Here is a 27,541-nt window from a genome sequence, read left to right as displayed (position 1 = left end):
TCTAACTCAAAGACTTGCACCAGGCAACTGAGCCACATGCATTTATTATTATTATATTAATAAAACAAATAATTTGATTAAAAATAACTGAATCCAGAAATTTACCTAACTTCATAGCATCTATTTTATAAGATAGTAGTGTATGAACTAGCAAATGTTGAATATGATGCTGAAATTATATACGAATACTCTCTAAATGTTATTATACAAGATGAGTAAATATTATTCAGTACAAAGAAACAGTATTGTTTAAATGTAATAAATATATGGAGTAAAACTTCAGTATCTAAAAACTGGACACTAATACAGTTCAAAAGCCTTAGCAAGCGCATAACTCATTGTTACACTAGTAAGAAACGTGAGATCCAAAGTAAGACCATAAATTTGAATTATATATAAGGATTACTGCAGGAATTGAAAATTAAGAGTGCTTTATTAAGCTCAAAAATGTGTAAAACTAGCCAACATTTACACATATCTATGAATTGCAATTTGGAAACAATAGTTAATTAAATGAACACTTTGAAAATAAATGTTTCTTAAAAACAATAGCATTAATGTGAAAGAAAGTTATTTGAATTACTCCAAATCATGCATAACAATTTAAATTAATTTATATAAACTTGATTTTGACTGTATGGATTAGAAAAATTGACAGTCGTTTATGCAAGGCAAAGAAGAGGAGTTAGACGGTGAAGAATGTGGTTCGTGGGTCTGGCGTTATTGGGCTCAGGAACGATATATATATAGATCGTTCCTGAGAAAGGGAGTATAGTGAGAAAGAAGTGGGAACAAGGGAGATCTTAGAAAGTAGTTGGTAGCAAGCAAAAAGAAAAGAACCATGTTTACCCTCATGATATGAACTACACTGCCAATGATCAAAGTTTCCTTGACTACGGTAAATACTTAGGCATATGTGTGACCCTCTTCCTGCATTTTTTGAACTTACGGTGGGAGGTATGATGTGTTTTGTGAGTGTACCGGAATAATACTCTTTCCCATAGCACCAGTACAAATGAAACAATAATAGCAAAGAACATTATTGCTAACAGAGGTGCTGCGTTTTTGAACTGCACTCGTTTGAAATTACTGCCCTGATCTGGCTGCGCTGGATTACAAGACGTCGATTTAAGTCTCTTCAGAATACCGCTCGTTCGCAGTTTCTCCATTCTGAAACAACACAGTTTGTCGTTAAGTATTTAATTGCATTATGACCCATTTTCTATAGAAAAAAACTTGAATATGTTGTGATTTACTTGTAACTGATGATACGTGTGAAAGGGCTCTGTTTTCTGAGTGCAAAGCCCAAATAGACGGATGACATCGAGACTGAAATTTCAATGGCGTCACAAGGGTGTTGCTGCGAGCACCGTACGGAATTCCTCTCTGACACAAAACAAGTCTTCTTCCAGTTGCACATGTGCAACAGCCCTTCGTTAATGGTGACGGGAAGATAAAAATATTTTGGCTGAATCATCTCGTTGTTAATGGTTTGTAGGATTCCCTCTGATGCATACTGAAAAAGAAAACAAACTGTGAAATGAAAGTTTTTATACTTTATTTGCAAAGGCGAACTGATTTTTCGTGAGAATTTCTAGCCTAAATTACACTTCAAATTGGATATATTTCAGCTTTTATAGTAGTTTAAAATGAATATAATTACGAGATAGTCAAAAAATGCTTCGTTTCCATTGCTACATTTTATCCCAAATCACAAAAAAATTGGAAGCAAATGTGACCCAGTTATTATACAGTAGAACATTTTAGGCTTTAAGTCCTGAGGAATAACTGTTACATTCTCTCGCTGAAATAAATTAACAAACTGTCTTCCATGATCATCATAAATGTGAACACAGCCACTCTCTTCTCAAAGGCGCTAATAGTTTTCGTATTTTAAAAGAGAGTACATATTCCGGGTTGCCTGTAGGTGTAGCGGCCATCGCTGAAACGACCGGTTTTAAGTTATGTCGGTTTTGTTCGATGGCGGTGTAACCTGAGTGTTAACACCGCTCAAAATAACCAGTGTCTGAAATAATTGATTTTCAGTTTATCCTGTAGTAAACGTAGAAAACTAACAAAGATTAAAAACTTTTGACTCCCTCAGTTTCATGATACATAGAAACAAAATATCCACCGTTCGCTGCTTTTCTCGAAAAATGACAAGTGGCTGTATAATACAAAAAATTACCAGTATTCTCCTACAAATTCTAATTTTTTGAAACTCTGCTCAAAATTCGTGACGTAATTATAATTGCACTATTTGGGCACTACGAATAGTCAATGCTAACGGATGAAAACTGAGGTCGAAGAACTATTATTTTCATGTTAAGCTGTCGATTTTAGAAAGATACAAGCAGATACAGGCATATTATGTAGACACAGGCAACAGATTCACTAAATTCTATTTTTATTACAAACTATGAATGAATTGTTAAATTTTTAAGATTACTCCTTATGTGATGTCTCAAGTTTGTTGTGGCTCATACCGTTCTTAATATTTTAGGGCAAATGGGACACTGTTCTTCGCTGATACAGCACTTCGTAAAATACTCCAGACTAGAGAAGTCCGACGACAATCGCGGGAAACACCTACTGACCAGATGGGGCAGGTCTTTCACAGTGCATGCACACACGTAGCATCAAACAGGCCACGCCATGTGACAATAGGCACCTTATTTTTCAGCAATGTTGTACCAGGTCTTACGTCATGTGTTTGTTGTTTGTTTCTGTTGTCATTGTTATTAAAACAGCATTCATCGCTTTTCCCATTTTCTATAATGACGCAATATTTCAAAGCTATACAAAAATTATGAATAAAAATTACTCATTTTTGAAAAAAGTTTACTTAAAAACCAAAAAGTTGTAGCAGTACTGCTATGGCTAACTGATATTTCGGTTTTCTTACCCGCTTAGTAGTAAAAAATGAAGAATACCTGTTACAGCCGAGATCAGACAAATACCGGTTATTCAGAACTAAAATACCGGTATCGTTTTTAACTGGTCAGTTTTTCCTTTTCCTAGTTGCTAGGCAGACACAGTTCTGCCGTGATACAAACAACAGGTGCATGGCAGTGTGGGAATGAAGTGGCGTGGCACCTGGAAACGCACTCCAAGGCTGAAGTACGAGGAACAGTACGATTCTTGTACGGAAAATACCTAAATTAAGCACAGATTCATTATGAAATTCTCGAGTCATGTGGACCAAAAGCAATATCGCGTCAACCTGTAGTCAAATGTTTCAAACAATGTCAGCATGACCGCTCAAAGACGATTGATGCCGATCGGGATGGAAGGCCATCGAGATCGACCAAAGACTACACTGACCATGCAATCGAAGAGCTGCTTCACAGCAGTCGCAGATTTACCAACGATGAGAATGTTCACAAAGCGGTTCTCGAATGTCTCCGTCGGCAAGGAGCAGAATTCTATCTTCGAGGAACTGCACGATTGGTAGAACGTTTCGACTGTCGTTTACAGAGACTCTGTGAGTGCGTTGAAAAATAGTGTCATGTATTTATGTCACTTACAAGGGAAACTTCTCAACGCAACCCCCCCCCCCCCCCACCCTCAGATTTATGTATAAAGTTGGTCTTCTTATTGGTGTGCTGATGTAGGAGGAATGCCGTAGACATTGCTCGTATGTACTACCGAATGCCGAGTGTACCACACGTAGTCCAAACCGTACGCGCTGCCGAAAACCCAATATACACGCGTAATTTGAGCCAGCGTGACTCAAAAGCCCAACCAACTTATAATTATACACAACCTATAATTATGCACAACCTTATGAACGCTGTTGTTAGTGGATAGAATCATAAAATGAAAACGCCAAATAAACGGATGTGAACTATGTTACAACAAAGGAATTCAAGAGTCGAAACTTCCATAACGGAGCGCAACTTAAACGTTAAAAACATACGTTTTTGCAGAGCACAGAGAAACCGTTGCATTCATCTGTTGCAGCTTATGTGACAAACTAACTCCTAAATCGAGCAAGGAGGCATACCTCACTCACTCACCAAGCTTACAAATTAGGTGCGTCTGTAAGAGATTCCTATCATACGACAGTCACTAATGTCGTGTATGACACGCCAGACGTGTTTTCCGGTGGAGGAGTTGGTTGACTTTTCGCCTTGTCATCAAACGGTTGCGTTTCCCATTCGAAAGTCACATCCTTTAGGCTGCTAATAGAGTAGTTGTCCAGAATCGACTTTCATTATAGGCCCCTTCCTTACACCACGCTGTTGCAAACGGACTTAACAACAGGATACAGACGCAAATCTGAATACAGCGAACAGCGAAAGAAACGGTATGAGAGAACTTTGAACAGGGTTCGCCAACTTGGGAGCAGAGGCGGTGGTAAGGAAGGTGCTATGGGGGCTATAGTCCCCCTCCCCCCACCCACCGACCCTCCAATGGAGTATCACATTCCACTGGATAAAAGGACTTCAGAAATCAGCGATTATATTACTCCAACAGATTCAATTTTTTTTTATAATTATGTAGCAATATAGGTTGCAATGTAGTTCAGACACATTTTAACAAAAGAATAAGAGCGGTACATAGCTTTCTACCCAAACCAACAAATATCATTTAACGTAAAATGGGCGTCTTTTTTTATTAATACACATTTTTTACCATGAACTCCAAAACAGTTACCAGAAACTACTTTAAGCAACACCAAATTTCACCAGTTTGTCAGTGGAGGACCCAAACTTTCCTTTTGTTAAGCGATAAGGGATATACCATTCCCTCCCCCTCCCCCCCCCCCCCCCCCCATTAGCTCCGTTCCTTGATCGACTTCTAGAAGCGCCCGTGTTTGGGAGTCCAACACCACACGCCTTGGCTGTTCCATATTGCTCTATGTTGTACTCCCCGTACTTGGACCATTCACTGTTTCTATTTTGCTTTTTTTTTTTTTTCATCGGTTTGTGACGGGCTATCCACTGGACCATCTTACCACTAAATCTGAGTGAAGTGCGATGGGGACTTTCCCTTGTTAGAAGTGCAGTGCAGCATTCAACAAAAATTACTTGGCCTGTTATAGTAATGTGTAACCTAATTTTTGAAGTCCCGTGGTAATACATGTTCCTAGCAGATGTAGCCATTTTAGTTTTAGGACTGAAACGTCGGTCCACTCTTGGATCATGAGAGCTACAGACGTAGCGGCAACACAGTTTCTGACATTGTAGCCGACAAATCCGTGTTATTGTTAAGGAACAATTCCAACATTCGCCAGAAAAGGCTTGAAGGAACAACGTACCGAGATCCCAATTTGACTACTCCAAAGTGTGGGATCAATTTATCATTATTCACTCAGTCGAACTCACATCTTGAAAGTGTTACACGGAAAATACTATTTACAGTAAAAACAAAACTTTCACCAAATAGTGACGCTACTGAAATCAAGCGACATTTGTGTTATTCTATAGTAGTATGCAACAGAGGAGTCGGATAGCACTGGAACAATCGGTTTTCGGTTACATCAGTTTTTTTCAATGCCAGTTTAACCGTACTGTTAAAAAGGTCAAAATAAACAAGTTCTGAAATAACCGATTTTAGGTTCTTGATTCCTATTATTTCCTGTAATAAACGCATAAATCGAACGAAGTTTTAAAAATTTTGACTCCATTAACTTCAAAACACATATAATAAATATATTAAATTAAATATGCAAATACATCTACATTTACATCTACATGGTTACTCTGCAATTCACACTTAAGTTCCTGGCAGAGGGTTCATCGAACCATTTTCATATTACTTCTCTACCATTCCACTCTCGAATCGCACGTGGGAAAAAGGAACACCTACATCTTTCTGTTCGAGCTCTGATTTCTCTTATTTTATTATGATGATCATTTCTCTCTACATAGGTGGGTGTCAAAAAATATTTACGCCTTCGGAATAGAAAGTTGCTGATTGAAATTCGTAAATAGAACTCGCCGCAAAGAAAACCGCCTTTGCTTCAGTGACTGCCACCCCAACACGCGTATCATATCAGTGACACTCTCACCCCTATTGCGCGATAACACGAAACGAGCTGCCCTTCTTTGCACTTTTTCGATGTCCTCTGTCAATCCTACCTGGTAAGGATCCCATATTGCGCAGCAATATTCCAGAAGAGGACGGACAAGTGTAATGTAGGCTGTCTCTTTAGTGTGTTTGTCGCATCTTCTAAGTGCTCTGCCAACAATGCGCAGTCTTTGTTTCGCCTTCCCCACAATAATATCTATGTGGTCTTTCTAATTTAAGTTGCTCGTAATTGTAATCCCTAGGTATTTAGTCGAACTGACAGCCCTTAGATTTGTGTGATTTACCGTATAGCCAAAATTTATCGAATTTCTTTTAGTACCCATGTGGATGACCTCACACTTTCTTTATTTAGTGCTTATTGCCAGTTTTCGCACCATACAGGAATTCTCTCTAGATCATTTGTTATTGGAATTGATCGTCTGATGATTTTACTAGACGGTAAATTACAGCGTCATCTGCAAACAATCTAAGGGGGCTGCCCAGATTATCACCTAGATCATTTATATAAATCAGGAACAGCGGAGGGTCTATGACACTACCTTGCGGAATGCCCGATATCACTTCTGTTCTACTCGATGATTTACCGTCTATCACTACGAACTATGACCTCTCTGAGAGGAAATCACGAATCTAGTCACACAACTGAGACGATACTCCTTATGCACGCAATTTGATTAATAGTCGATTGTGAGGAACGGTATCAAAAGCCTTCTGGAAATCTAGGAATATGGAATCGATCTGAGATCCTTGGCGACAGCATTCATTACTTCATGGGAATAAATGTTGCACAAGAACGATATTTTCTGAATCCGTGTTGGTTATGTGTCAATAAGTCATTTTCTTCAAGGTGATTTATAATGTTCGAGTACAGTATATGCTCCAAAATCCTACTGCAAATTGACGTCAGTGATATGGGTCTGTAATTCAATGGGTTACTCCTATTTCCCTTCTTCAATATTGGTGTGACCTGTGCTACTTTCCAGTCTTTAGGAACAGACCTTTCGTCATATGAGCGGTTGTATATGATTGCCAAGAAAGGCGCTATTTTGTCTGTATACGCTGAGAGGAACCTGATTGGTATACCATCTCGACCGGAAGACTTGCCTTTCTTAAGTGATTTGAGTTGTTTCGAAGCACCTAAGATATCTACTTTTATGTCACTCATGCTAACAGCTGTTCTGGTTTCGAATTCTGGAATATTTGCTTCGTCTTCTTTGGTCAGGAATTACAGAAAACTGTATTTAGTAACTCCGCTTTAGTGACACCATCATCGGTAACATTTCCGTCGCTATCGCGCAGTGACAGTATTGACTGTTTTTTGCCATTAGTGTACTTTACATACGAACAGAATCTCTTTGGGTTTTCTACCATATTTTGAGACAATATTAAACTATTAAAAGCATCTCGCATTGACGTCCGCACTAAATTTCGAGCTTCCGTGAAACTTAGCCAGTGTTGGGGATTTTGCGTTCTTCTGAATTTGGCATGCTTTTATCGTTGCTTCTGCAGCAGTGTTCTGACGTGATTTGTGTAGAAAACGTAGTCCATCCACTGTTTGCTGCGTTTCTAGAAAAGATATAAGTGGTTGAATAGAATAAAAAATAGCAGTATCCTCATACTGATTCTATTTTTTTTAAAACGCTGCTCAAAAATCATATTGTAATCGGAGATCATAGCACTATTTGGACATTAGGAATAGTCAAGTGTTAAAGGGTGAAACTGGAAGTGAAGAACTCCATGTTAATTTGGCCGTTTTCAAGGGCTGCGAGCAGATAAACGCATGTTATGTACACGCGGGCAGCAGATTAGCTGCTTGCTATTTTATTATAACTATGAATAATTAAGATTTTTTTAAAGAATTATCCTTATATTATGTCCCAAGTATCTTGTGGCTTCTGCCTTTTTTACTCATTTAAAGCAAGTGGAGTATTGTACTTCACTGGTGCCGCACTTCAGAAATCCGGTAAAACATCAGATCTCTGACATCGCTGCGGCCGGAAAAAGATCCTGGAAGAACGGGAGCAACGACGACTGAAGAGAACGTGACAGAAGTGCAACCCTTCCGCAGATTGCTGCAGATTTCCATTCTGGGCCATAACCAAGTTAGCGCGTGAACCATTCAACGAAACATCATCGATATGGGCTTTCGGAGCCGAAGGCGCACCCGTGTACCCTTGATGACTGCACGACACAAAGCTTTACGCCTTCCCTGGACCCGTCAGCACTGGCACTGGAGTGTTGATGACTGGAAACAAGTTATCTGGTCGGACGAATCTCGTTTCAAATTGTATCAGGCCGATGGACGTGTACGGGTATGGAGAAAACCTCATGAAACCAAGGAGGCTGCTTGTCAGCAGGGAACTGTTCAAGCTGGTGGAGGCTCTGTAATGGTGTGGGGCGTGTACAGTTGGAGTGATATGGGACCCCTGATACTTCCAGATACGAACTCTGACAAATGACAAATATGTAAGCATTCTGTCTGGTCACCTGCAACCATTCATATCCATAGTGAATTCCGACGGACTTCGGCAATTCCAGCAGGACAATGCGACACCCCACACGTCCAGAATTGCTACCGAGTCGCTCCAGGAACACTCTTCTGAGTGTAAACGCTTCCGATGGCCCCCAAACTCCCGAGACATTAACATCATTGAGCATATCCTGGATGCTTTGCAACGTGCTGTCCAGAAGAGGTTTCGACTCAGTCGTACTCTTACGGATTTACGGACAGCCCTCCAGGATTCATGGTGTCAGTTCTCTCCAACACTACTTCAGACATCACTCGAGTCAATGGCACGTCGTGTTGCTGCACTTCTGCGTGCTCGCGGGGGGCCTACACGATATTAGGCTGGTGTACCAGTTTCTTTGGCTCTTCAGTGTAAGCCACATGTGCGCACTGCACATACAAACGTACGATCTACTAGGCCATACTACATGCTAAAGGGTACATTACTGTCACGTGTTTGTTGCATGTTTCTGTTGGCATTGTTATAAGATAGTACTGATCGCTATTCCCATTCTCTGTAATAACATAATATTTCAAAGCAATGCAAATTGTACCAATAAAAATGAACCGTTCTTTAAGAAAGGATTATTAAAAAAAGAAACATTTTTGCACTGCTGGTGTGGCTAATTGATGTTTGATTATTTACGCGGTTATTAGCAAAAAATATAAAACCTTGTTATAACCGAGACCATGCAAGTACCGAAAAATACCGGTTATTCGGAACTAAAATAGTGGTATCGGTTTTAACCGGTCGGTTTTTCCCGTCCCTAGCATAAAGTTGCAAAGGCGTTTCAATCAAGTGTCGCCAATTGTTTCGCTAATAGACAGCTATTCGATACTACAGACTGTTTTACGCCGTGTGTAAATAATGAATATAAAGATTTGTGGAGTTAGTAGAGGAGATAATGATTATTTAAATAAAATCTTTTTATCATAACTCGTTTTTGAAGCGGACTAAGAAGTATAAAATAATTTCTTCTAGCCCTATACAGATTCCTAACCTCATACAGAGAGTCCTGATAACTTGTACTTGTGATGATAATACTTGTAGAATTTAAAACGAAAAATGTGGGGCGCATGCATTACATAATACACATATCAAAAAAAGTTTTGCATGATCTCGGTTCCGTGAGTTTGGGAACCTGTACAGAAAAGTGGAATAGAGATAAACATAACCATCGTTTCCGCCCTTTTTATTGCTCATGAAAGCCACATTTTGCATGTTGTACCACCATACAGCGAGACCTTCAGAGGTGGTAGCCCAGATTGCTGTGCACGCCGGTACCTCTAATACCCAGTAGCACGTCCTCTTGCATTGATGCATGCCTGAATTCGTCGTGGCATACTATCCACAAGTTCATCAAGGCACTGTTGGTATAGATTATCCCACTTCTCAACGGCGATTCGGCGTAGATCCCTCAGAGTGGTTGGTGGGTCACGTCGTCCATAAACAGCCCTATTCAGTCTGTCCCAGGCATGTTCGATAGGGTTCACGTCTGGAAAACATGCTGGCCATTCTAGTCGAGCTATGTCGTTATCCTGAAGGAAGTCATTCACAAGGTATGCACGATGAGAGCGCGAATTGTTGTCCATGAAGACGGATGCCTTGCCAATATGCTGCCGATATTGTTGCACTATCGGTCGGAGGACGGCATTCACGTATCGTACAGTCGTTAAGGCGCCTTCCGTGACCACCAACGGCATACGTCGGCCCCCCACAATGCCGCCCCAAAACAGCAGGAAACATTCACCTTGCTGCACTCGCTGAACTGTATGTCTAAGGCGTTCAGCCTGACCGGGTTGCCTCCAAACACGTCTCCGACGATTGTCTCGTTGAATACATATGCGACACTCATCGCTGAAGAGAACGTGATGCCAGTCCTGAGCGGTCCATTCGGCATGTTGTTGGGCCCATCTGTACCGTGCGCTGCATGGTGTCGTGGTTGCAAAGATGGACCTCGCCATAGATGTCTGGAGTGAAGTTGCGCATCATGCATCCTATTGGGTACAGTTTGAATCGTAACACGACGTCCTGTGGCTGCACGAAAAGCATTATTCAACATGGTGGCGTTGCTATCAGGGTTCCTCCGAGCCATAATCCATAGGTAGCGCTCATCCACTGCAGTAGTAGTAGCCTTTGGTCGGCCTGAGCGAGGCAAGTCATCGACATTTCCCGTCTCTCTGTATCTCCGCCATTTCTGAACAGCATCGCTTTGGCTCACTCCGAGACGCCTGGACACTTTCCTTGCTGAGAGCCCTTCCTGGCACAAAGTAACAATGCGGACGCGATTGAATCGCGGTATTGACTGTTTAGACACGATTGAACTACAGATAACACGAGCTGTGTACCTCCTTCCTGGTGGACTGACTGGAACTGATCAGTTGTTGGACACCCTCCATCTAATAAGTGCCGCTCGTCCATGGTTGTTTACGTCTTTGGGCGGGTTTAGTGACATCTCTGAACAGTCAAAGGGACTGTGTCTGCGATACAATATCCACAGTCAACGTCTGTCTTCAGGAGTTCTGGAAACCGGGGTGATGCAAAACTGTTTTTGATGTGTGTAGTAAGGACGCGAACTATTCATGCATCAATTATGTATCCAGGAAATACATAATTGATGCATGAATAGTTGTTCACGTAATAGATATTAGTAAGGATGTGAACTATTGATGCATCAATTGTGTATCCAGGATATACATTATTGACACATGAATAGTTGACATCCTTACAATTATCTACTGCATGCGCCCAGCATTGTTTGTTTTAAATTCTACAAGTATCCATTTCATACCTATTAAAAATTTACAAGTACAAATTATCAGTGCTCTCTGTATGGGGTTAGGAATGTGTATGGGACTAGGAGAAATTATTTTATGCGTCGTAGTCCATTTCAAAAATTTGTTATAATAAAAAGTTTTTATTTAAATAATTATTATCTCCTTCGTTAACTCCACAAATTTGTATACTCATATTTTGCACACTGTGTGAAACTTAGTCTGCAGTTCGAATAGTAGCCCCTTAGCGAAACAATTGGCGACACTTGATTGAAACGCCTTTGCAACTTTATGCTAGGGACGGGAAAAACCGACCAGTTAAAACCGATACCGCTATTTTAGTTCTGAATAACCGGTATTTTTCGGTATTTTCATGGTTTCGGTTTATAACAGGAATTTTTATTTTTTACTAATAACTGTAAATAATCGAAACATCAATTAGTCATACCAGCAGTGCTAAAATGTTTCTTTTTTAAATAAACCTTTCTTATAGGAGGATTAATTTTTATTGGTAAAATTTGCATTGCTTTGAAATATTGCGTTATTATAGAAAATGGGAAAAGCGATCAGTACTATTTTAATAATAATGCCGAAAGAAGCGTGCAACAAACACATGGCAATAATGTGTCAGTTACTATCTTTTTAGCCACACCCCTCAACCCTATGGAACATACTCTCTCCTCTGATAACACTTCTCACTCAGTGCAGGTCCTTCAGATTTCAAGTGAAAGTGCAGTGCGTCAGTGGTTTTTATCAAAGCAATTTCACCTTTCTGCAATGTGTTTTTAAAATGTATGTATACGTATTTTCGTTTTTTTAAACTCTTTGTCTTTGGTTTTTAGTTTAAAATATAAAAACATTCCCAAATTTTGTTACTCATTCCTATTATAAATTTCATAATTCGCTTGGCTGAAAAGCGGTATATTTCTCCGCTGATAGCCCCCCCCCCTCCCACACCCCACCCACTGCCCATACGTGGCGAGGGAGATGAAATAACAATAAAGGGAAAAAATTTCTCTTAAAACCAAAAAATGCCTGTTAGACAGCAGAAACTCTGAGATTTAGCTGAAAGGAAAACCACACAGATGTAATAATAAAACGATGAAAGCAAGAAAACTGTTTCCAAACACAAAAGAAACCAATTCTGCAACTGTTGCTATCTCTGAACCACAAAGGACGATGACCGTCAACGTATTCCGTTTCGAAGCAAAAGTAATAACATTTATGAAAATATTCGAGTATTAGAAAGTCGAATGAAGTGTAAGAGAGGGCGAATCATTAGACTATATACAAAACTTATGTGTCAAGGAAAGTGGTTATCAATACAAGAACGGAAACAACAGAAATATATCCATATGCATCTCATGCATGAACTATGTGCTTATATTCTCCTGTTTTTTCAGTGGAGGAAGCGATATTACATCCATATTCGAAAGAGGAATTTCTTCATGAGTAAGGCGTAGCATATGTTGGTGATTCAGTGATATTTGGCTGGTTTACATTTATTTCACGATCATTCATGTCTCTTGATCAATTACTAATGCTTGGATCGCAATAATTATAATAATTATTTAGTTACTTAAGTAGAAAAATAATTAAAAGCAAACTTAATATTAAAATTCGCTTTCTCGCGGCTAGGGGGTGCTGGTGTCGTTCCAGCTGTCATAAGGTTACAATTTTCACAGCAGGGAGTTTCGCGACCGTTCGCGGTTCTATGTGTTTGTTATAAAACCAACACATAGATACATAGCTTTTACGCAAAGTTTCATAAGAACAAAAACTTCCACTGTGAAACTTGTGTACCTCCTGGCATAGACTGGCAGTTACTTTAAGATTTCTGGTCATTTGGGAAACATTTCAGTCGTTGACATATGCAACAAGAATTGCAGCAAATACATTATCCACACTAATATTATAAATGCGAAAGTAACTTCGTCTGTTACATTTTCACGACTAATTTGCTGAACCGATCTCGATGAAATTAGGCGTGGAGATAGCGTGAAATATGAGGACGGACATACGCTAGTTTAGAAAGTATGTAGTAGAAGACATTTTTTCATTTGATGAACGTTACGTGAATTGGGGAAAAACAGAGATAGAGACAGAGGAAGAGTTACAAGACACATATGAATTGTCAAAACCACGCTGGAGTTTTGCAGTAGCAAATAGGTTCGCAAAAGGTGACTCTTTTCGAGAAATGATAGTGTCACGAACATTATTTGCCAGTGGCTGTAATCTACGTCTACATCTACGTGGATACTCTACAAATCACATTTAAGTGCCTGGCAGATGGTTCATCGAACCACCTTCACAATTCTCTATTATTCCAAACTCGTATAACACGCGGAAAGAATAAACACCTATATCTTTCCGTACGAGCTTGGTGATCGTTCCTCCCTATGTAGGTCGGTGTCGACAAAATATTTTCGCATTCGGAGGAGAAAGTTGGTGATTGGAATTTCGTGAGAAGATTCCGTCGCAACGAAAAACGCCTTTCTTTTAACGATTTCCAGCCCAAGCCCTGTATCATTTCTGTTACACTCTCTCCCATATTTCGCGATAATACAAAACGCGCTGCCTTTCTTTGAACTTTTAAGATATAGTCCGTCAGTACTATCTGGTAAGGATCCCACACCGTGCAGCAGTATTCTAAAAGAGGACGGACAAGCGTAGAGTAGGCAGTCTCCTTAGTAGGTCTGTTACATTTTCTAAGTGTCCTGCCAATGAAACGCAGTCCTTGGTTAGCCTTCCCCACAACATTTTCTATGTGTTCCTTCCAATTTAAGTTGTTCGTAATTGTAATACCTAGGTATTTAGTTAAATTTACGGCCTTTAAATTTGACTGATTTATCGTGTAACCGAAGTTTAACGAGTTCCTTTTAGCACTCATGTGGATGACTTCACACTTTTCGTTATTCAGGGTCTACTGCCACTTTTCGCACCATTCAGATATTTTTTCTACATCGTTTTGCAATTTGTTTTGATCTTCTTATGACTTTATTAGCCGATAAACGACAGTGTCATCTGTCAACAAACGAAGACGGCGCTCAGATTGTCTCCCAAATCATTTATATAGATAAGGAACAGCAAAGGGCCTATAACACTACCTTGAGGAACGCCAGAAATCACTTCTGTTTTACTCGATGACTTTCCGTCAATTACTACGAACTGTGACCTCTCTGACAGGAAATCAGAAATCCAGTCACATAACTGAGACGATATTCCATATGCACGCAATTTCACTACGAGCCGCTTGTGTGGTACAGTGACAAAAGCCTTCAGGAAATCCAGAAATACGGAATCGATCTTAAATCCCTTCTCAATAGCACTCAACACTTCATGTGAATAAAGAGCTAGTTGTGTTTCACAGGAATGATGTTTTCTAAACACATTTTGACTGTGTGTCAATAGACAGTTTTCTTCGAGGTAATTCATAATGTTCGAACACAATATATGTTCTAAAACCCTGCAACATATCGACGTTAACGATATGGGCCTGTAATTTAGTGGATTATTCCTACTACCTTTCTTGAATATTGGTGTGACCTGTGTAACTTTCCAGTCTTCGGATACGGATGTTTCGTCGAGCGAACGGTTGTATATGATTGTTAAGTATGGAGCTAATTCATCAGCATACTCCGAAAGGAACCTAATAGGTATACCGTCTGGACCAGAAGACTTGCTTTTATTATGTGATTTAAGTTGCTTCACTACTCCGAGGTTATTTACTTCTACGTTACTCATGTTGGCAGCTGTTCCTGATTCGAATTCTGGAGTATTTACTTCGTCTTCTTTTATGAAGGCATTTCGGAAGACTGTGTATAGTAACTCTGCTTTGGCAGCACTGTCTTCGATAATATCTCCATTGCTATTGCGCAGAGAAGGCATTGATTGTTTCTTGCCGCCAACATACTTCACATACGACCAGAATCTCTTTGGGTTTTCTGCAAGGTTTCAGACAACGTTTCATTGTGGAAACTGTTATAGGCATCTCGCATTGAAGTCCGCGCAAAATTTCGAGCTTCTGTAAAAGATCGCCAATCCTGGGGATTTTGCGTCTGCTTAAATTTGGCATGTTTGTTTCGTCGTTTCTGCAACAGTGTTCTAACCCGTTTTGTGTACCAAGGAGGATCAGCTCAGTCGTTTGTTAATTTATTTGGTATAAATCTCTCAATTGCTGCCGATACTATTTCTTTGAATTTAAGCCACGTCTGGTCTACACTTATATTATTAATTTGGAATGAGTGGAGATTGTCTCTCAGGAAGGCGTCAAGTGAATTTTTATCTGCTTTTTGAATAGGTATATTTTTCGCTTATTTTTCGTAGATTTGGGGATTACAGTATTCAATCTCGCTACGACAACTCTGTGTTCACTAATCCCTGAATCGGTTTTGATGCTCGTTATTAACTCAGGATTATTTGTTGGTAAGAGGTCAAGTGTGTTTTCACAACCGTTTACTATTCGCGTGTGCTACGGTCGCAGGTTCGAATCCTGCCTCGGGCATGGATGTTTGTGATGTCCTTAGGTTAGTTAGGTTTAACTAGTTCTAAGTTCTAGGGGACTAATGACCTCAGCAGTTGAGTCCCATAGTGCTCAGAGCCATTTCAACCAACTATTCGCGTGGGCTCATGAACTAACTGCTCGAAATAATTTTCAGAGAATGCGTTTAACACAATTTCGGATGATATTTTATGCGTACCTCCGGAATTAAACATGTAATTTCGCCAACATATCGAGGGTAAATTAAAGTCACCACCAACTATTATCGTATGAGTCGGGTACGTTTTCGAGATCAAACTCAAGTTTTCTTTGAACCTTTCATGCAACTGTATCATCTGAATTGGGAGGTCGGTAAAAGGATCCTATTATTATTTTATTCCGGTTGCCAACAATGACAACTGCCCATACTAACTCACAGGAAGTATCTACTTCAATTTCGCGACAAGATAAACTACTTTTGACAGCAACAAACACGCCACCGTCAAACCGTGTTTAGCCTATCCTTTCGGAACACTGTTAGGTTCTTCGCAAAAACTTCGGCTGAGCTTATATCCGACTTTAGCCAGCTTGCAGTGCCTATAACGATTTGAGTATCAGTTCTTTCTATTAGCGCTTGGAGCTCTGGTACGTTCTCAACACAGCTACGACAATTACAACTGTTACGCCAATGGTTCCTGTATCTGCGTTCTTCCTGTGTTCAGCCTGCTCCCTTTGTGACTGAAGCCCATCTTGTGTTTTCCCGAGACCCTCCAACCTAAAAAACCGCCCAGTCCACGCCACACAGCCGCTGCTACCCTTGTAGCCGCCTCCTGCGTATAGTGAACACCTGACCTATACAGCGGAACCCGAAACCCAACCAACCTTTGGCGCAAGTCGAGGAATCTGCAGCCTACACGGTCGCAGAACCGTTTCAGCCTCTGATTCATTAAAAGACATCTCCATGGGATCCTACGCAAGTTTTTGGCTGAATTCCAAATCGCTGACACGATTTCTACCAAAAAGCGTTACACATTATCTGCGACTCTCGTGTGTGCCTATAGAACCGAGACCACTTCTTGTGCTGGGTGACGGTGACATAGTCGTTGTGATCGTGTTTTTAACAGCGCGGTACTTATGTCTAATGTCTGTTGCTGGCGGTAGAATCCTTCTGTGGTCAGCTTCAAATGTCGGTTCTCAATAGTGTTCCTCGAAAAGAATATCGTCTTCCCTCCAGGGATTCCCATTTGAACTACCTGTTGAGTGTAATCCGACTACTGAAAAAGAAAAATTACTCGCCATGCAAAGTGACTCTTATGATCGATTTAATTAATGAGCCTATCAATTTGATATCAGTGACACGCCGCCTGGCGGGTGTAGGCGATGGCTAGGGCATCAAAATGGTTCAAATCGCTCTAAGCACTATGGGATTTAATATCTGAGGTAATCAGTCCCCTAGACTTAGAACTACTTAAACCTAACTAACCTAAGGACATCACACACATCCATGCCCGAGGCAGGATTCGAACCTACGACCGTAGCAGCAGCGTGGTTTTGGACTGAAGCGCCTAGAACAACTCGGCTACAGCGGTTGGCGCTAGGGCATCACGGATATGAATCTTCACTTGGTGGTTTTTTTTTCGTTGCGGCAATATACAGAGAGAGACAACCATCGTAATAAAATGTGTTACCGAATTTATAAAGTGATACGTAGTGTAAAACTTATGTTTACAACTTGACTGTGCTTTTACCTTAAGATATTTCGTATGTGGTGAGACATTTGGTTACCTTAAGAGAGTCCGGAAGTGAGGAGGCGTCCTGCGACAGTGGTAGATCTTAGCTCTCTATCAAGAGTCAAAAATGAGTTTAATATTCTAGTCCTGTGATGCAGAATGTGACAGACAAGAAAAGATATTTTCTGTCGGATGAAAGAATACTTAGAGGGATACAGCCTAAGCCATAGTCTTCTACAGGATTTTGACAACAAGTGACGATACTTTAGCGATAAACAAAAATGTCATGTCACTAGGACCTCCCGTTAGGTAGGCCGTTCGCTGGGTGCAAGTCTTTCGATTTGACGCCACTTTGGTGACTTGCGTATCGGTGGGGATGAAATGATGATTAGGGCAACACAATACCCAGTCCCTGAGCGGAGAAAATCTCCGACCAATCCGGGAATCGAACCCGGGCCTTTAGGAGTGACATTCTGTCGCGCTGACCACTTTTTTTTCATTATTAATCTCATTTTGTTCGATTTCGTTTGTTGCATCTGCTCGGGGCGGACGACGTACGACACCCGTTTAAGTTCGTCGTTGATCGGTTAACTCAGTTTCTTTTATTACAGAGGGCAGCTAACCCTCTGACGAACACGCTGAGCTACCCTGCCGACACCATTCAGCTACAGGGGGCGGCCACTTTAGCTATGTGAGGTGTGTATTGTCTGATTTCTTCTACCTACGAAAATAACTCAGATAAACGGGAGGGATTCACATTTCGCATGAGAAATTCGAGATGCATGGTCAACAACATCGTTGCCTCGGATTGGGTAAAGTGGGTTTTTAAAAGTGGGTGTTCTATTTTTGGGTGGAATTGTTTAGAGCTACTGTATGCGTCCAAATTGCTGCTGCTCGTTTCACAGGCATCGCGGCTGCTTGAAAGGGCGGTCACGAGGAGTCAGCAACCGGCCTTCGACATTTGCAAAGAATGGCCCTACCTGTGTGATCTCGCCCACGACAGCGAGGGCAGGTGAGTATTGATAACATCCGAATTCCTACCACTCCAATCATCCCCGGATGCCCTCCATGGCCAGGGTTGGTGCACTCTGGCATTGACGCGCGTCCATGACTGTGACTGCGGCCGCGGGTGTAGATTCTCCCGTCCCTGAACATTGGTAACGGTGGCGTCCGAGGGGTTTGGCGCTCTGTGTGTGGCCCTCGGTACAGGTGTGCGCGGGATGTGCGAGTGTTTCAGCCGTCTCCGACAACTAGCCATGACAGCTTACTGCTATACACTGGATCGCGGACTAAGTGCTTCGTGTTTAGCGCTTCTCGGTTCATCGCAGTGGACTCTGTCTTGCAGTAGTATTTGCAGTTTCTATTCTGTCACACAGTACGACCTTCCTCCCTCCTTCCGAATGTAGTAGAGAGAATCAGTTTAGAAAGTCTATAGTATCTTTAAAAACACAATCGCGACGGCAAATTCCCGACTGATCAAAGTTGTTGTTGTGGTGGTCTTCAGTCCTGAGACTGGTTTGATGCAGCTCTCCATGCTACTCTATCCTGTGCAAGCTTCTTCATCTCCCAGTACCTACTGCAACCTATATCATTCTGAATCTGCTTGGTGTATTCATCTCTTGGTCTCCCTCTACGATTTCTTCCCTCCACGCTGCCCTCCAACACTAAACTGGTGATCCCTGGATGCCTCAGAACATGTCCTACCAACCGATCCCTTCTTCTAGTCAACTTGTGCCACAAACTTCTCCTCTCCCCAATCCTATTCAATACCTCCTCATTAGTTATGTGATCTACCCATTCAATCTTCAGCATTCTTCTGTAGCACCACATTTCGAAAGCTTCTATTCTCTTCTTGTCCAAACTATTTATCGTCCATGTTTCACTTCCATACATGGCTACACTACATACAAATACTTTCTTAAACGACTTCCTGACACTTAAATCTATACTCGATGTTAACAAATTTCTCTTCTACAGAAACACTTTCCTTGCCATTGTCAGTCTTCATTTTATATTCTCTCTACTTCGACCATCATCAGTTATTTTGATCCCCAAATAGCAAAACTCCTTCACTACTTTAAGTGTCTCATTTCCTAATCTGATTCCCCCAGCATCACCCGACTTAATTCGACTACATTCCATTATCCTCGATTTTTTTTTTTGGTTGATGTTCATCTTATATCCTCTTCTCAAGACACTTTGCATTCCATTCAAATGTTCTTCCAAGTCCTTTGCTGTCTCTGACAGAATTACAATGTCATCGGCGAACCTCAAAGTTTTTATTTCTTCTCCATGGATTTTGATACCTACTCCTAATTTTTCTTTTGTTTCTTTCACTGCTTGCTCAATATACAGATTGAATAACATCGGGGAGAGGCTACAACCCTGTCTCACTCCCTTTCCAACCACTGCTTCCCTTTCATGTCATTCGACTCTTATAACTGCAATCTGGTTGTAACGTGCCGGGCTGAGTCCTTGTATTAGTGCCACTTAAAGTTCACGTCACAACCGGATGTAGTGAAACATTTCCTCACCCAGTAGATAGTGCGCACTGTTCCTGACCTACCTTGCTTTGCCTATTCAATATTGTCTTCTCGGTAGCTGCGTCGGTCTCACCTAAATCACACTGCAATTAAGAAGCCAGGATCCTAGATTATGTTTTCCAAAATCAAAAGTCACGACCGTATTCATTGTTGAACACTTATGACAACCACAGCGCGATTTATTTGTTATCACTCACACAAACAATATTCATGTGACCAGACCTCTTACACTTAATAATCGTCACATTAGGTAGGTCAAAAACTTCCAGTCTTTAACAATGTTCACAATACGCGTTATGTTCAAAACCGAATACAATTACACTTTTTTGGTACCGACCGGAAAAGTTAAGCTTCTGTTTCAAGTATTATCACATCACATTCCGGCACCGACTTGCCGCACTTTTGTTCCATGTGAATCTGACCGAGAACTAACTGAGAACTGCACCAGCTCGGACCTTATATAAACGAGTGATTGAATATTTGACTATTTCTGTTAATATATTATAGTTTATAATTTTCCAGGGTTAAAATGATCCTTTATAATTGGTTTTGAAGTTAACTATTGGGTTTTATTACTTAAATAACATGAGTGAGCTGTACCAATTTAAATACGCAGAACTAACTTACGCATCCGCAGTGGGAATTCCAGACTTATAACCAGGGCAGCCCTCCTGAACAATAATTTTTACTTATTCAAATTTACTTAACTCTTAATTAATGCACTTACAAAGTTGAGACTGGAGTCATTTTACGTAGAAAAAATATAGGTATCAAAAGTATCAAAACAGATCTCGGAATTATTCAGTAGTTTGGTCACAATTGGCACTGAAAGCAATACAGGCTACAGATCTCAAATCTTAATATCTGTTTAACTAATAGACTTTAGATTAATTTAAACACTTTGCTGGAATCAGTAAAATTTAGGCTTTCTTTTGGATACAGTCTTATAGCTGAATTCGATTTATTACCTCATTCGAATTTTACTTAATATGTATTGTACAATATACGTCATTGTTCATAACTTTTAATAGGATGCATTTTGAATAAAAGTAATTAGCTCATTACTTTCAGAATAGACATTAGAATGTACTGAAATAATAGATTTTACCAGGGGAATTTTATTTAAACTGTTTCTGAATTCTGTGCTATGGGGCTGAAGGCCACAGAATCTGTAGTCGGAATCTGAGTAGTGAAAATGAAAAAAAAGAAAAGTTCATTGCTTAACTAAGTTACTGAAGGAGTGTAAAACCAAAACAGGATAGCAGTGGGCAACCCTGCTTCGTTACATAGTTGCTGTACAAATTGTAAATAGCCTTCTGCTCCCTGTATTTTACCCCTGCCACCTTTAGAATTTGAAAGAGAGTATTCCAGTCAACATTGTCAAAATCTTTCTCTAAGTCTACAAATGCTAGAAACGTAGGTTTGCCTTTCCTTAATCTAGCTTCTAAGATAAGTCGTACGGTCAGTATTGCCTCAAGTGTTCCAATATTTCTACGAAATTCAAATTGATCTTCCCCGAGGTCGGCTTCTACCAGTTTTTCCATTCGTCTGTAAAGAATACGCGTTAGTATTTTGCAGCCGTGACTTATTAAACTGATAGTTCAGTAATTTTCACATCTGTCAACACCCGCTTTCTTTGGGACTGGAATCATTATATTCTTCTTGAAGTCTGAGGGTATTTCGCCTGTCTCATACATCTTGCTCACCAGATGGTAGAGTTTTGTCAGGGCTGGCTCTCCCAAGGCTGTCAGTAGTTCTAATGGAATGTTGTCTACTCCCGGGGCTTTGTTTCGACTCAGGTCTTTCAGTGCTCTGTCAAACTCTTCACGCAGTATCATATCTCCCATTTCATCTTCATCCACATCCTCTTCTATTTGTATAATATTGTCCGCAAGTACATCGCCCTTGTATAGACCCTCTATATACTCCTTCCACCTTTCTGCTTTCCCTTCTTTGCTTAGAACTGGGTTTCCATCTAAGCTCTTGATATTCATACAAGTGGTTCTCTTTTCTCCAAAGGTCTCTTTAATTTTCCTGTAGGCAGTATCTATCTTACCCCTAGTGGGACAAGACTCTACATCCTTACATTTGTCCTCTAGCCATCCCTGCTTAGCCATTTTGCTCTTCCTTTCATCAATTAAATTCAGTATATCGTCTGTCACCCAAGGATTTCTACTGGTCCTCGTCCTTTTACCTACTTGATCCTCTGCTGCCTTCACTACTTCATCCCTCAAAGCTACCCATTCTTCTTATACTGTATTTCTTTCCCCCAGTCCTGTCAACTGTTCGCTTATGCTCTCCCTGAAACTCTGTACAACCTCTGGTTTAGTCAGTGTATTGTTTCCAATAGTTTTATTCCGTTCACGCAAGCGTTCGGGTGTGGGTCTCTCTCTTCCAGCCAGCGCGGATGGGGATACCTGCAGCCGGCGTACGTGCTTCGTGACCGCGAGTTTGCGTGATCGTCAGGATTTTTTTTTTTATTTTTTTATCAGATATGTTTAGTGTAAGTGTTGTGGTGGAGGCGGGCGCATACAAGACACCGTATATACGAGGGCTGGAACTTAAATAGTGGCAACTATTTATTCACAACCGATACAAAAGTATTATATGTTTGCACCTGTTACTGTCCTTCAAAGTAGTCACCAGCGTTGTGTAGAACCCGTCGCCAGCGATGTGGAAGGCGTAGTATACCATTAGCAGAGTGTAAGAGGTCCATGGCTAAGGAATTTATTGCTAGCGCACTCGAGCAGATGTAACTTCGATGGATTGCTCACGCGCTGCCTGCGATATGGAAGTTACAGTAGAATCACAGACCAGAGCAGTGTCGGCAGCAGTAGGAGTCGTAGCTCGCAGTCGGGCGGTTGGGTCAGGTCGCTCTTAGAGAGCAGTTGTCTAGTTGTATAGCTCACAGAGAGCACTTGTGTCCTGTATGGAATTACCAACGCCGGTCGTGGAGAACGATGGCGGTGCCTAAGCGATGTAGCATAAGGTAAAAGCAAAATATTTTATTATTTATTGCCGCGCGCATATGTTAATTGCTGCAACTGATTTTTGAACTATTGTTATATCAAAATCTTAAGTAAAAGTTTTCAAAATGATTCAAATGGCTCTGAGCACTAAGGGACTTAACATCTGAGATCATGAGTCCCCTAGAACTTAGAACTACTTAAACCTAACTAACCTAAGGACATCACACACATCCATGCCCGAGGCAGGATTCGAACCTGCGACCGCAGCAGTCGCGCGGTTCCGGACTGCGCGCCTAGAACCGCGAGACCACCGCGGCCGGCTAAAAGTTTTAAAAAAAAAAAAAATCTTTGAATAATAATCTTTCTTATAAAGATAACTTTTGACAGTCATTCATCTGAATTTAAATTTTTTACTAATTTCACCCATCCATAGTCATGCCAATTATCGTAAATAAAATCAGTTGATTTTTCATACATAACAAAATCTAGTGGCCAGCGTTGCACTCGGCTGTGCCACAAAAATTTCTTATAGGAGCAGATATATACGCGTTATCCGGCGGCGTCACTGAGGTAAGAATTTTTAGTTTATTCAGAATGACTTTTGAGGGCCATGACGCAGCACTGCTGGCATCCAGATTTACCAGTTTAGATCCACAGTCAGTTAATTATTGAAAGGTTATATATGAGTCACATTTTTATTGAGAGGTTAGTCACATTTTTATTGCGAGGTTACGGAATTTATCTGTTGGGAGGTTACAAGAGCCTCTTCTGTTGATGGTGCGAATGAAGCGGTCTACTGCCTGTCCAATCTTTGGAACAGTTCTGAAGCGAACGCCACGAAGTGATTCCTTCATCTTTGGATTGAAATCAGAGTCACAAGGACTTAAGTCCGGGGAGTATGGTGGATGGTGCAGTACTTCCCAGTCCCATCGACCGAACAGAGCAGCCACAGCTTGTGCTATACTCGCCCGCGCATTTTCGTGCAAAATAATGGGTGGGTTGCGCAGAAAGTGTCGCCGCTTCTTTCGCAAAGCTAGTCGCAGGCGATGTCCAAAAACGACCAGTAAAACTGTGCATTGATGGTCTGCCGTGGAGGAACGTAATGCAGGATAACACCACAGTCGTACACGAGAATAACCATAACTTTATACCGCTCCATTCGCACCATCAACAGAACAGGTTCTGCTAACGGTATACTACGCCTTCCACATCGCAGGCAACGGGTTCTACACAACGCTGGTGACTACTTTGAAGGACAGTAACAGGTGCAAACATGTAACTCCTTTGTAACGGTTGTGAATAAATAGTTGCCACTATTTAAGTTCCAACCCTCGTATTTGGCGTTACGATCAATTTGCGACGGAAATTTCATTACTTGATTTGCGTAATATTTGCGTGTGATACTCAAACGTTGAAAATATGTTTTATTATGAAGAAGGATCATCGTGAAGTGGAAGTGAGTGTTTTAAGCGACCTATTTAACTCCTGCAAATTGCTAAACAATTAATTTGACAGGGTAGTGCAAATGGATTTTTTCATTCTACTGATATCAAAACTGCGTCAGCGTAACCTTCGTGTCCAGCAATAGGCAACAGGAGTACAGTATTCTGAAGAGAGATGAACACCTCCATCTTCGTGTTTGGAGACGTAGGTTCAAACAGACAAGCAGGAAGTGACCTCTGGAGAGACATAGAGACGTGAAGCGAGTCTGGAATTTGCCGATCAACAAAATGCCGCCCCTTGATGCTTTGATTAGGGGATGCGAGATTAAAGGAGGTCGATATCCGGTCCGTGGTCGGTTTAGTAACGTGATCTGTAATTAGAACATTGGGCTGTTTTGACCTTTGTGGCGGCGCCCTGACGATAGACACACACACGGGAGATCTCAAACGGTGGCTATTATACCACACTTCGTTCCAAATGGTCCAAATGGCTCTGAACACTACGGGACTTAACATCTATGGTCATCAGTCCCCTAGAACTTAGAACTACTTAAACCTAACTAACCTAAGGACAGCACACAACACCCAGCCATCACGAGGCAGAGAAAATCCCTGACCCCGCTGGGAATCGAACCCGGGAACCCGGGCGTGGGAAGCGAGAACGCTACCGCACGACCACGAGATGCGGGCACACTTCGTTCCATTCATGATATATAGATCCCTTTTGCAGGGTTTAACTGTCAGTGCAATAAGTGTGAATGTTTCTCGATCTGTACAAAATAGTTTGCCGATGAAATTCTCGTAATTTGCCCGTCTGCAGAAAGCGGCAATGAGTTTCGAAATACGAGGTCCGACAATAAAGTAATGAGCCTGATGTGAAAAAAATGTTGCTTACCGTTTTAGTCAAGTTTAGTGTTGTCTCCTTCAAAATAGTTCCCTTCTGATTGCACGCACTTTTTCCAGCACTTCTGCCATTGATTGTAACATTTCTGGAACTCATCTTCTGTAATATCCTCCAAGACCCTCGTCACAGCTTTTTGGACATCTTGTGTTGTTTGAAAATGGTGTCCCTTCACCACCGTTTTGACTCTTGGAAATAGAAAAAAGTCGCACGGAGCGGTATCTGCTGAATAATGTGGCTATGGTGGTACTGAAATTTGTTTTGAGGTTAAAAATTGCTGTACTGACAGAGCAGTATGGGATGGCGCATTATCGTGATGCAGAATCCAACTGTCAGCAATGTTGGCACGGACACGAAGCACTCTTTTACAAAGTCTTTCTAAAATTTCTTTGTAGTAATATTGGTTAAGTGTTTGTCCAGGAGGCACCCACTCTTTATCAACAATTCCCTTGGAATCAAAGAAGCACACAAGCACGCATTTCACTTTTGACTTTGACAAGCGAGCTTTATTTGGTCTGGATGATCCCTTTGAGCACCATTGCGAACTTTGGCGTTTTGTCTCTGGATCGTACTGAAAAAACCAACTTTCATCACCAATGATAACACGGCTCAACAATTCTGGATTGATTTCCGTTTGCTTTAACAGATCGGCTGCCACATTTTTCCCTGAGGAGAGACACAAACACATGTTAACTTATTACAGCACAACTCACGGCTGAGCAGTTGCATCGATGTGCCACTTGGACAAGAAGCAGCTTATAGACAAAGCTGAAAGATACTGTGCCTACGAAAGCCTGCATGGTTGACTCATCTTGCAAAGAAAATCAATCTCATTACTTTAATGTCACACCTCGTATGTCATGAACTTTCACATATGTCATTGTTCTGATATTCCCGTCTGTGTTTAGATACCAGTATGCTTCGAAAAGTTAGGAAAATGAAAAATAAGAGCCTTAACATCCCTAACTCCAGCAGAAAATATAAAATAAGCCCACTCAGCGTTTCCATGCTCAATCAGAATAAAAAAGCGCCACAATTGTTTGAATATTCCTTATTGCCTTGTCACCCACAAACTGTTTAAATAAAGAGTATTTCATACATTGCAGTCAATTTCCAGACAAATTCTCTAACTAAATCAATAAACTATATTACATACACCCCCTTGTATCTCAAAAATTGTTTAAATAAACAATATTCGACACATTGTCTAAATTGTTTAAACAATATTCCATACACTGCAATCGATTTCCCTCCAAATGGCCGATCAGCTGAGTTTATTTTTTCCGCCAGTTTCCGGAAGGGGGAGGGCTGGGAGTTTTCCCAGAGGGTGGTTTTAATTAATTGATCGATTTAATTAATTAGTCAATCAAATTGGCATCAAAAGTGTGCTTGTATCAGCGATAGGTGTTCCCAGAGGGATGGGGAAGGAGGAGGTGGAGGGGGAGGAAGAGTATGAGGAGAGGTGTGGGATCAGTTAAGTTAAGGACCTCTCAATCAAAAGGAAGGATTATCTCCAGGGTGTCATAACCTGTTCATCAAAAGGATGGATTATCCCCAGGATGTCTTAATCCTCTTAGCAGAACAATAGGTTAAGGACCTATCAATCAAATGAGAACAATAGGTTTATCCCTGATATAGGCAACCCGCAATGTGTGCTGAAAACGGCCTTGCCCAACTGCTCGCGGTTTATGACACTATCGCTCATACTACAGTTTGAACCTAAATTCAGTATCGAAGTAATTTTTACAAATGGCTAAAGGCTGTAACCACAAATATCTGAATGTCTTTATTTGATATTTAACTCTGATAAATTGTACCAGAAGTGACACACTTTTGATAAATTCTCATTGTGCGTAGCAATGAAATGACATACTCTCTTAGTACACAAGTTACAATACGAAAAGCCTTTAATTACCAATAAGTAGTTTTCTGTCAGTTTAATGTAACAAATCGTACTATAAACCATTAATTTTCTTGAGATCCTCAATGTGCTTGTGCTTTGAAATAGCTTATATTGATTCTGTGTCTGCTACAGTATAAAAACCAACAAACATGGAGTACAACTCCATATTATAACTCCATACAATATGGCGTCTCCTAAGTTCTGCTTGTGGCCTAAAACCAATGTTGTATCTCACTGGCCACAGTTCTCTCCATGA

The 27,541-nt window shown here is 40.9% G+C and overlaps 1 protein-coding gene across 1 annotated transcript in view; it reads right to left on the bottom strand.

Annotated features, from left to right (window-relative positions):
- Positions 1-380: 380 nt before the first annotated feature.
- The window catches only part of LOC126412668 (probable glutamate receptor), a 134,676-nt gene continuing 107,515 nt past the window's right edge, over positions 381-27,541 (bottom strand). The window contains exons 7-8 of the mRNA XM_050082371.1: positions 1,257-1,516; positions 381-1,170 (exon numbers count right to left, since the gene is read on the bottom strand). Of these exons, the coding sequence (XP_049938328.1) occupies positions 894-1,170; positions 1,257-1,516 (537 nt within the window). The 3' untranslated portion in view covers positions 381-893. The remainder of the gene's footprint in view (positions 1,171-1,256; positions 1,517-27,541) is intronic.

This window comes from Schistocerca serialis, chromosome 7, assembly GCF_023864345.2.
Source record: "Schistocerca serialis cubense isolate TAMUIC-IGC-003099 chromosome 7, iqSchSeri2.2, whole genome shotgun sequence".
NCBI lineage: Eukaryota > Metazoa > Arthropoda > Insecta > Orthoptera > Acrididae > Schistocerca > Schistocerca serialis.
This window is presented reverse-complemented; position numbering and strand designations above follow the sequence as displayed.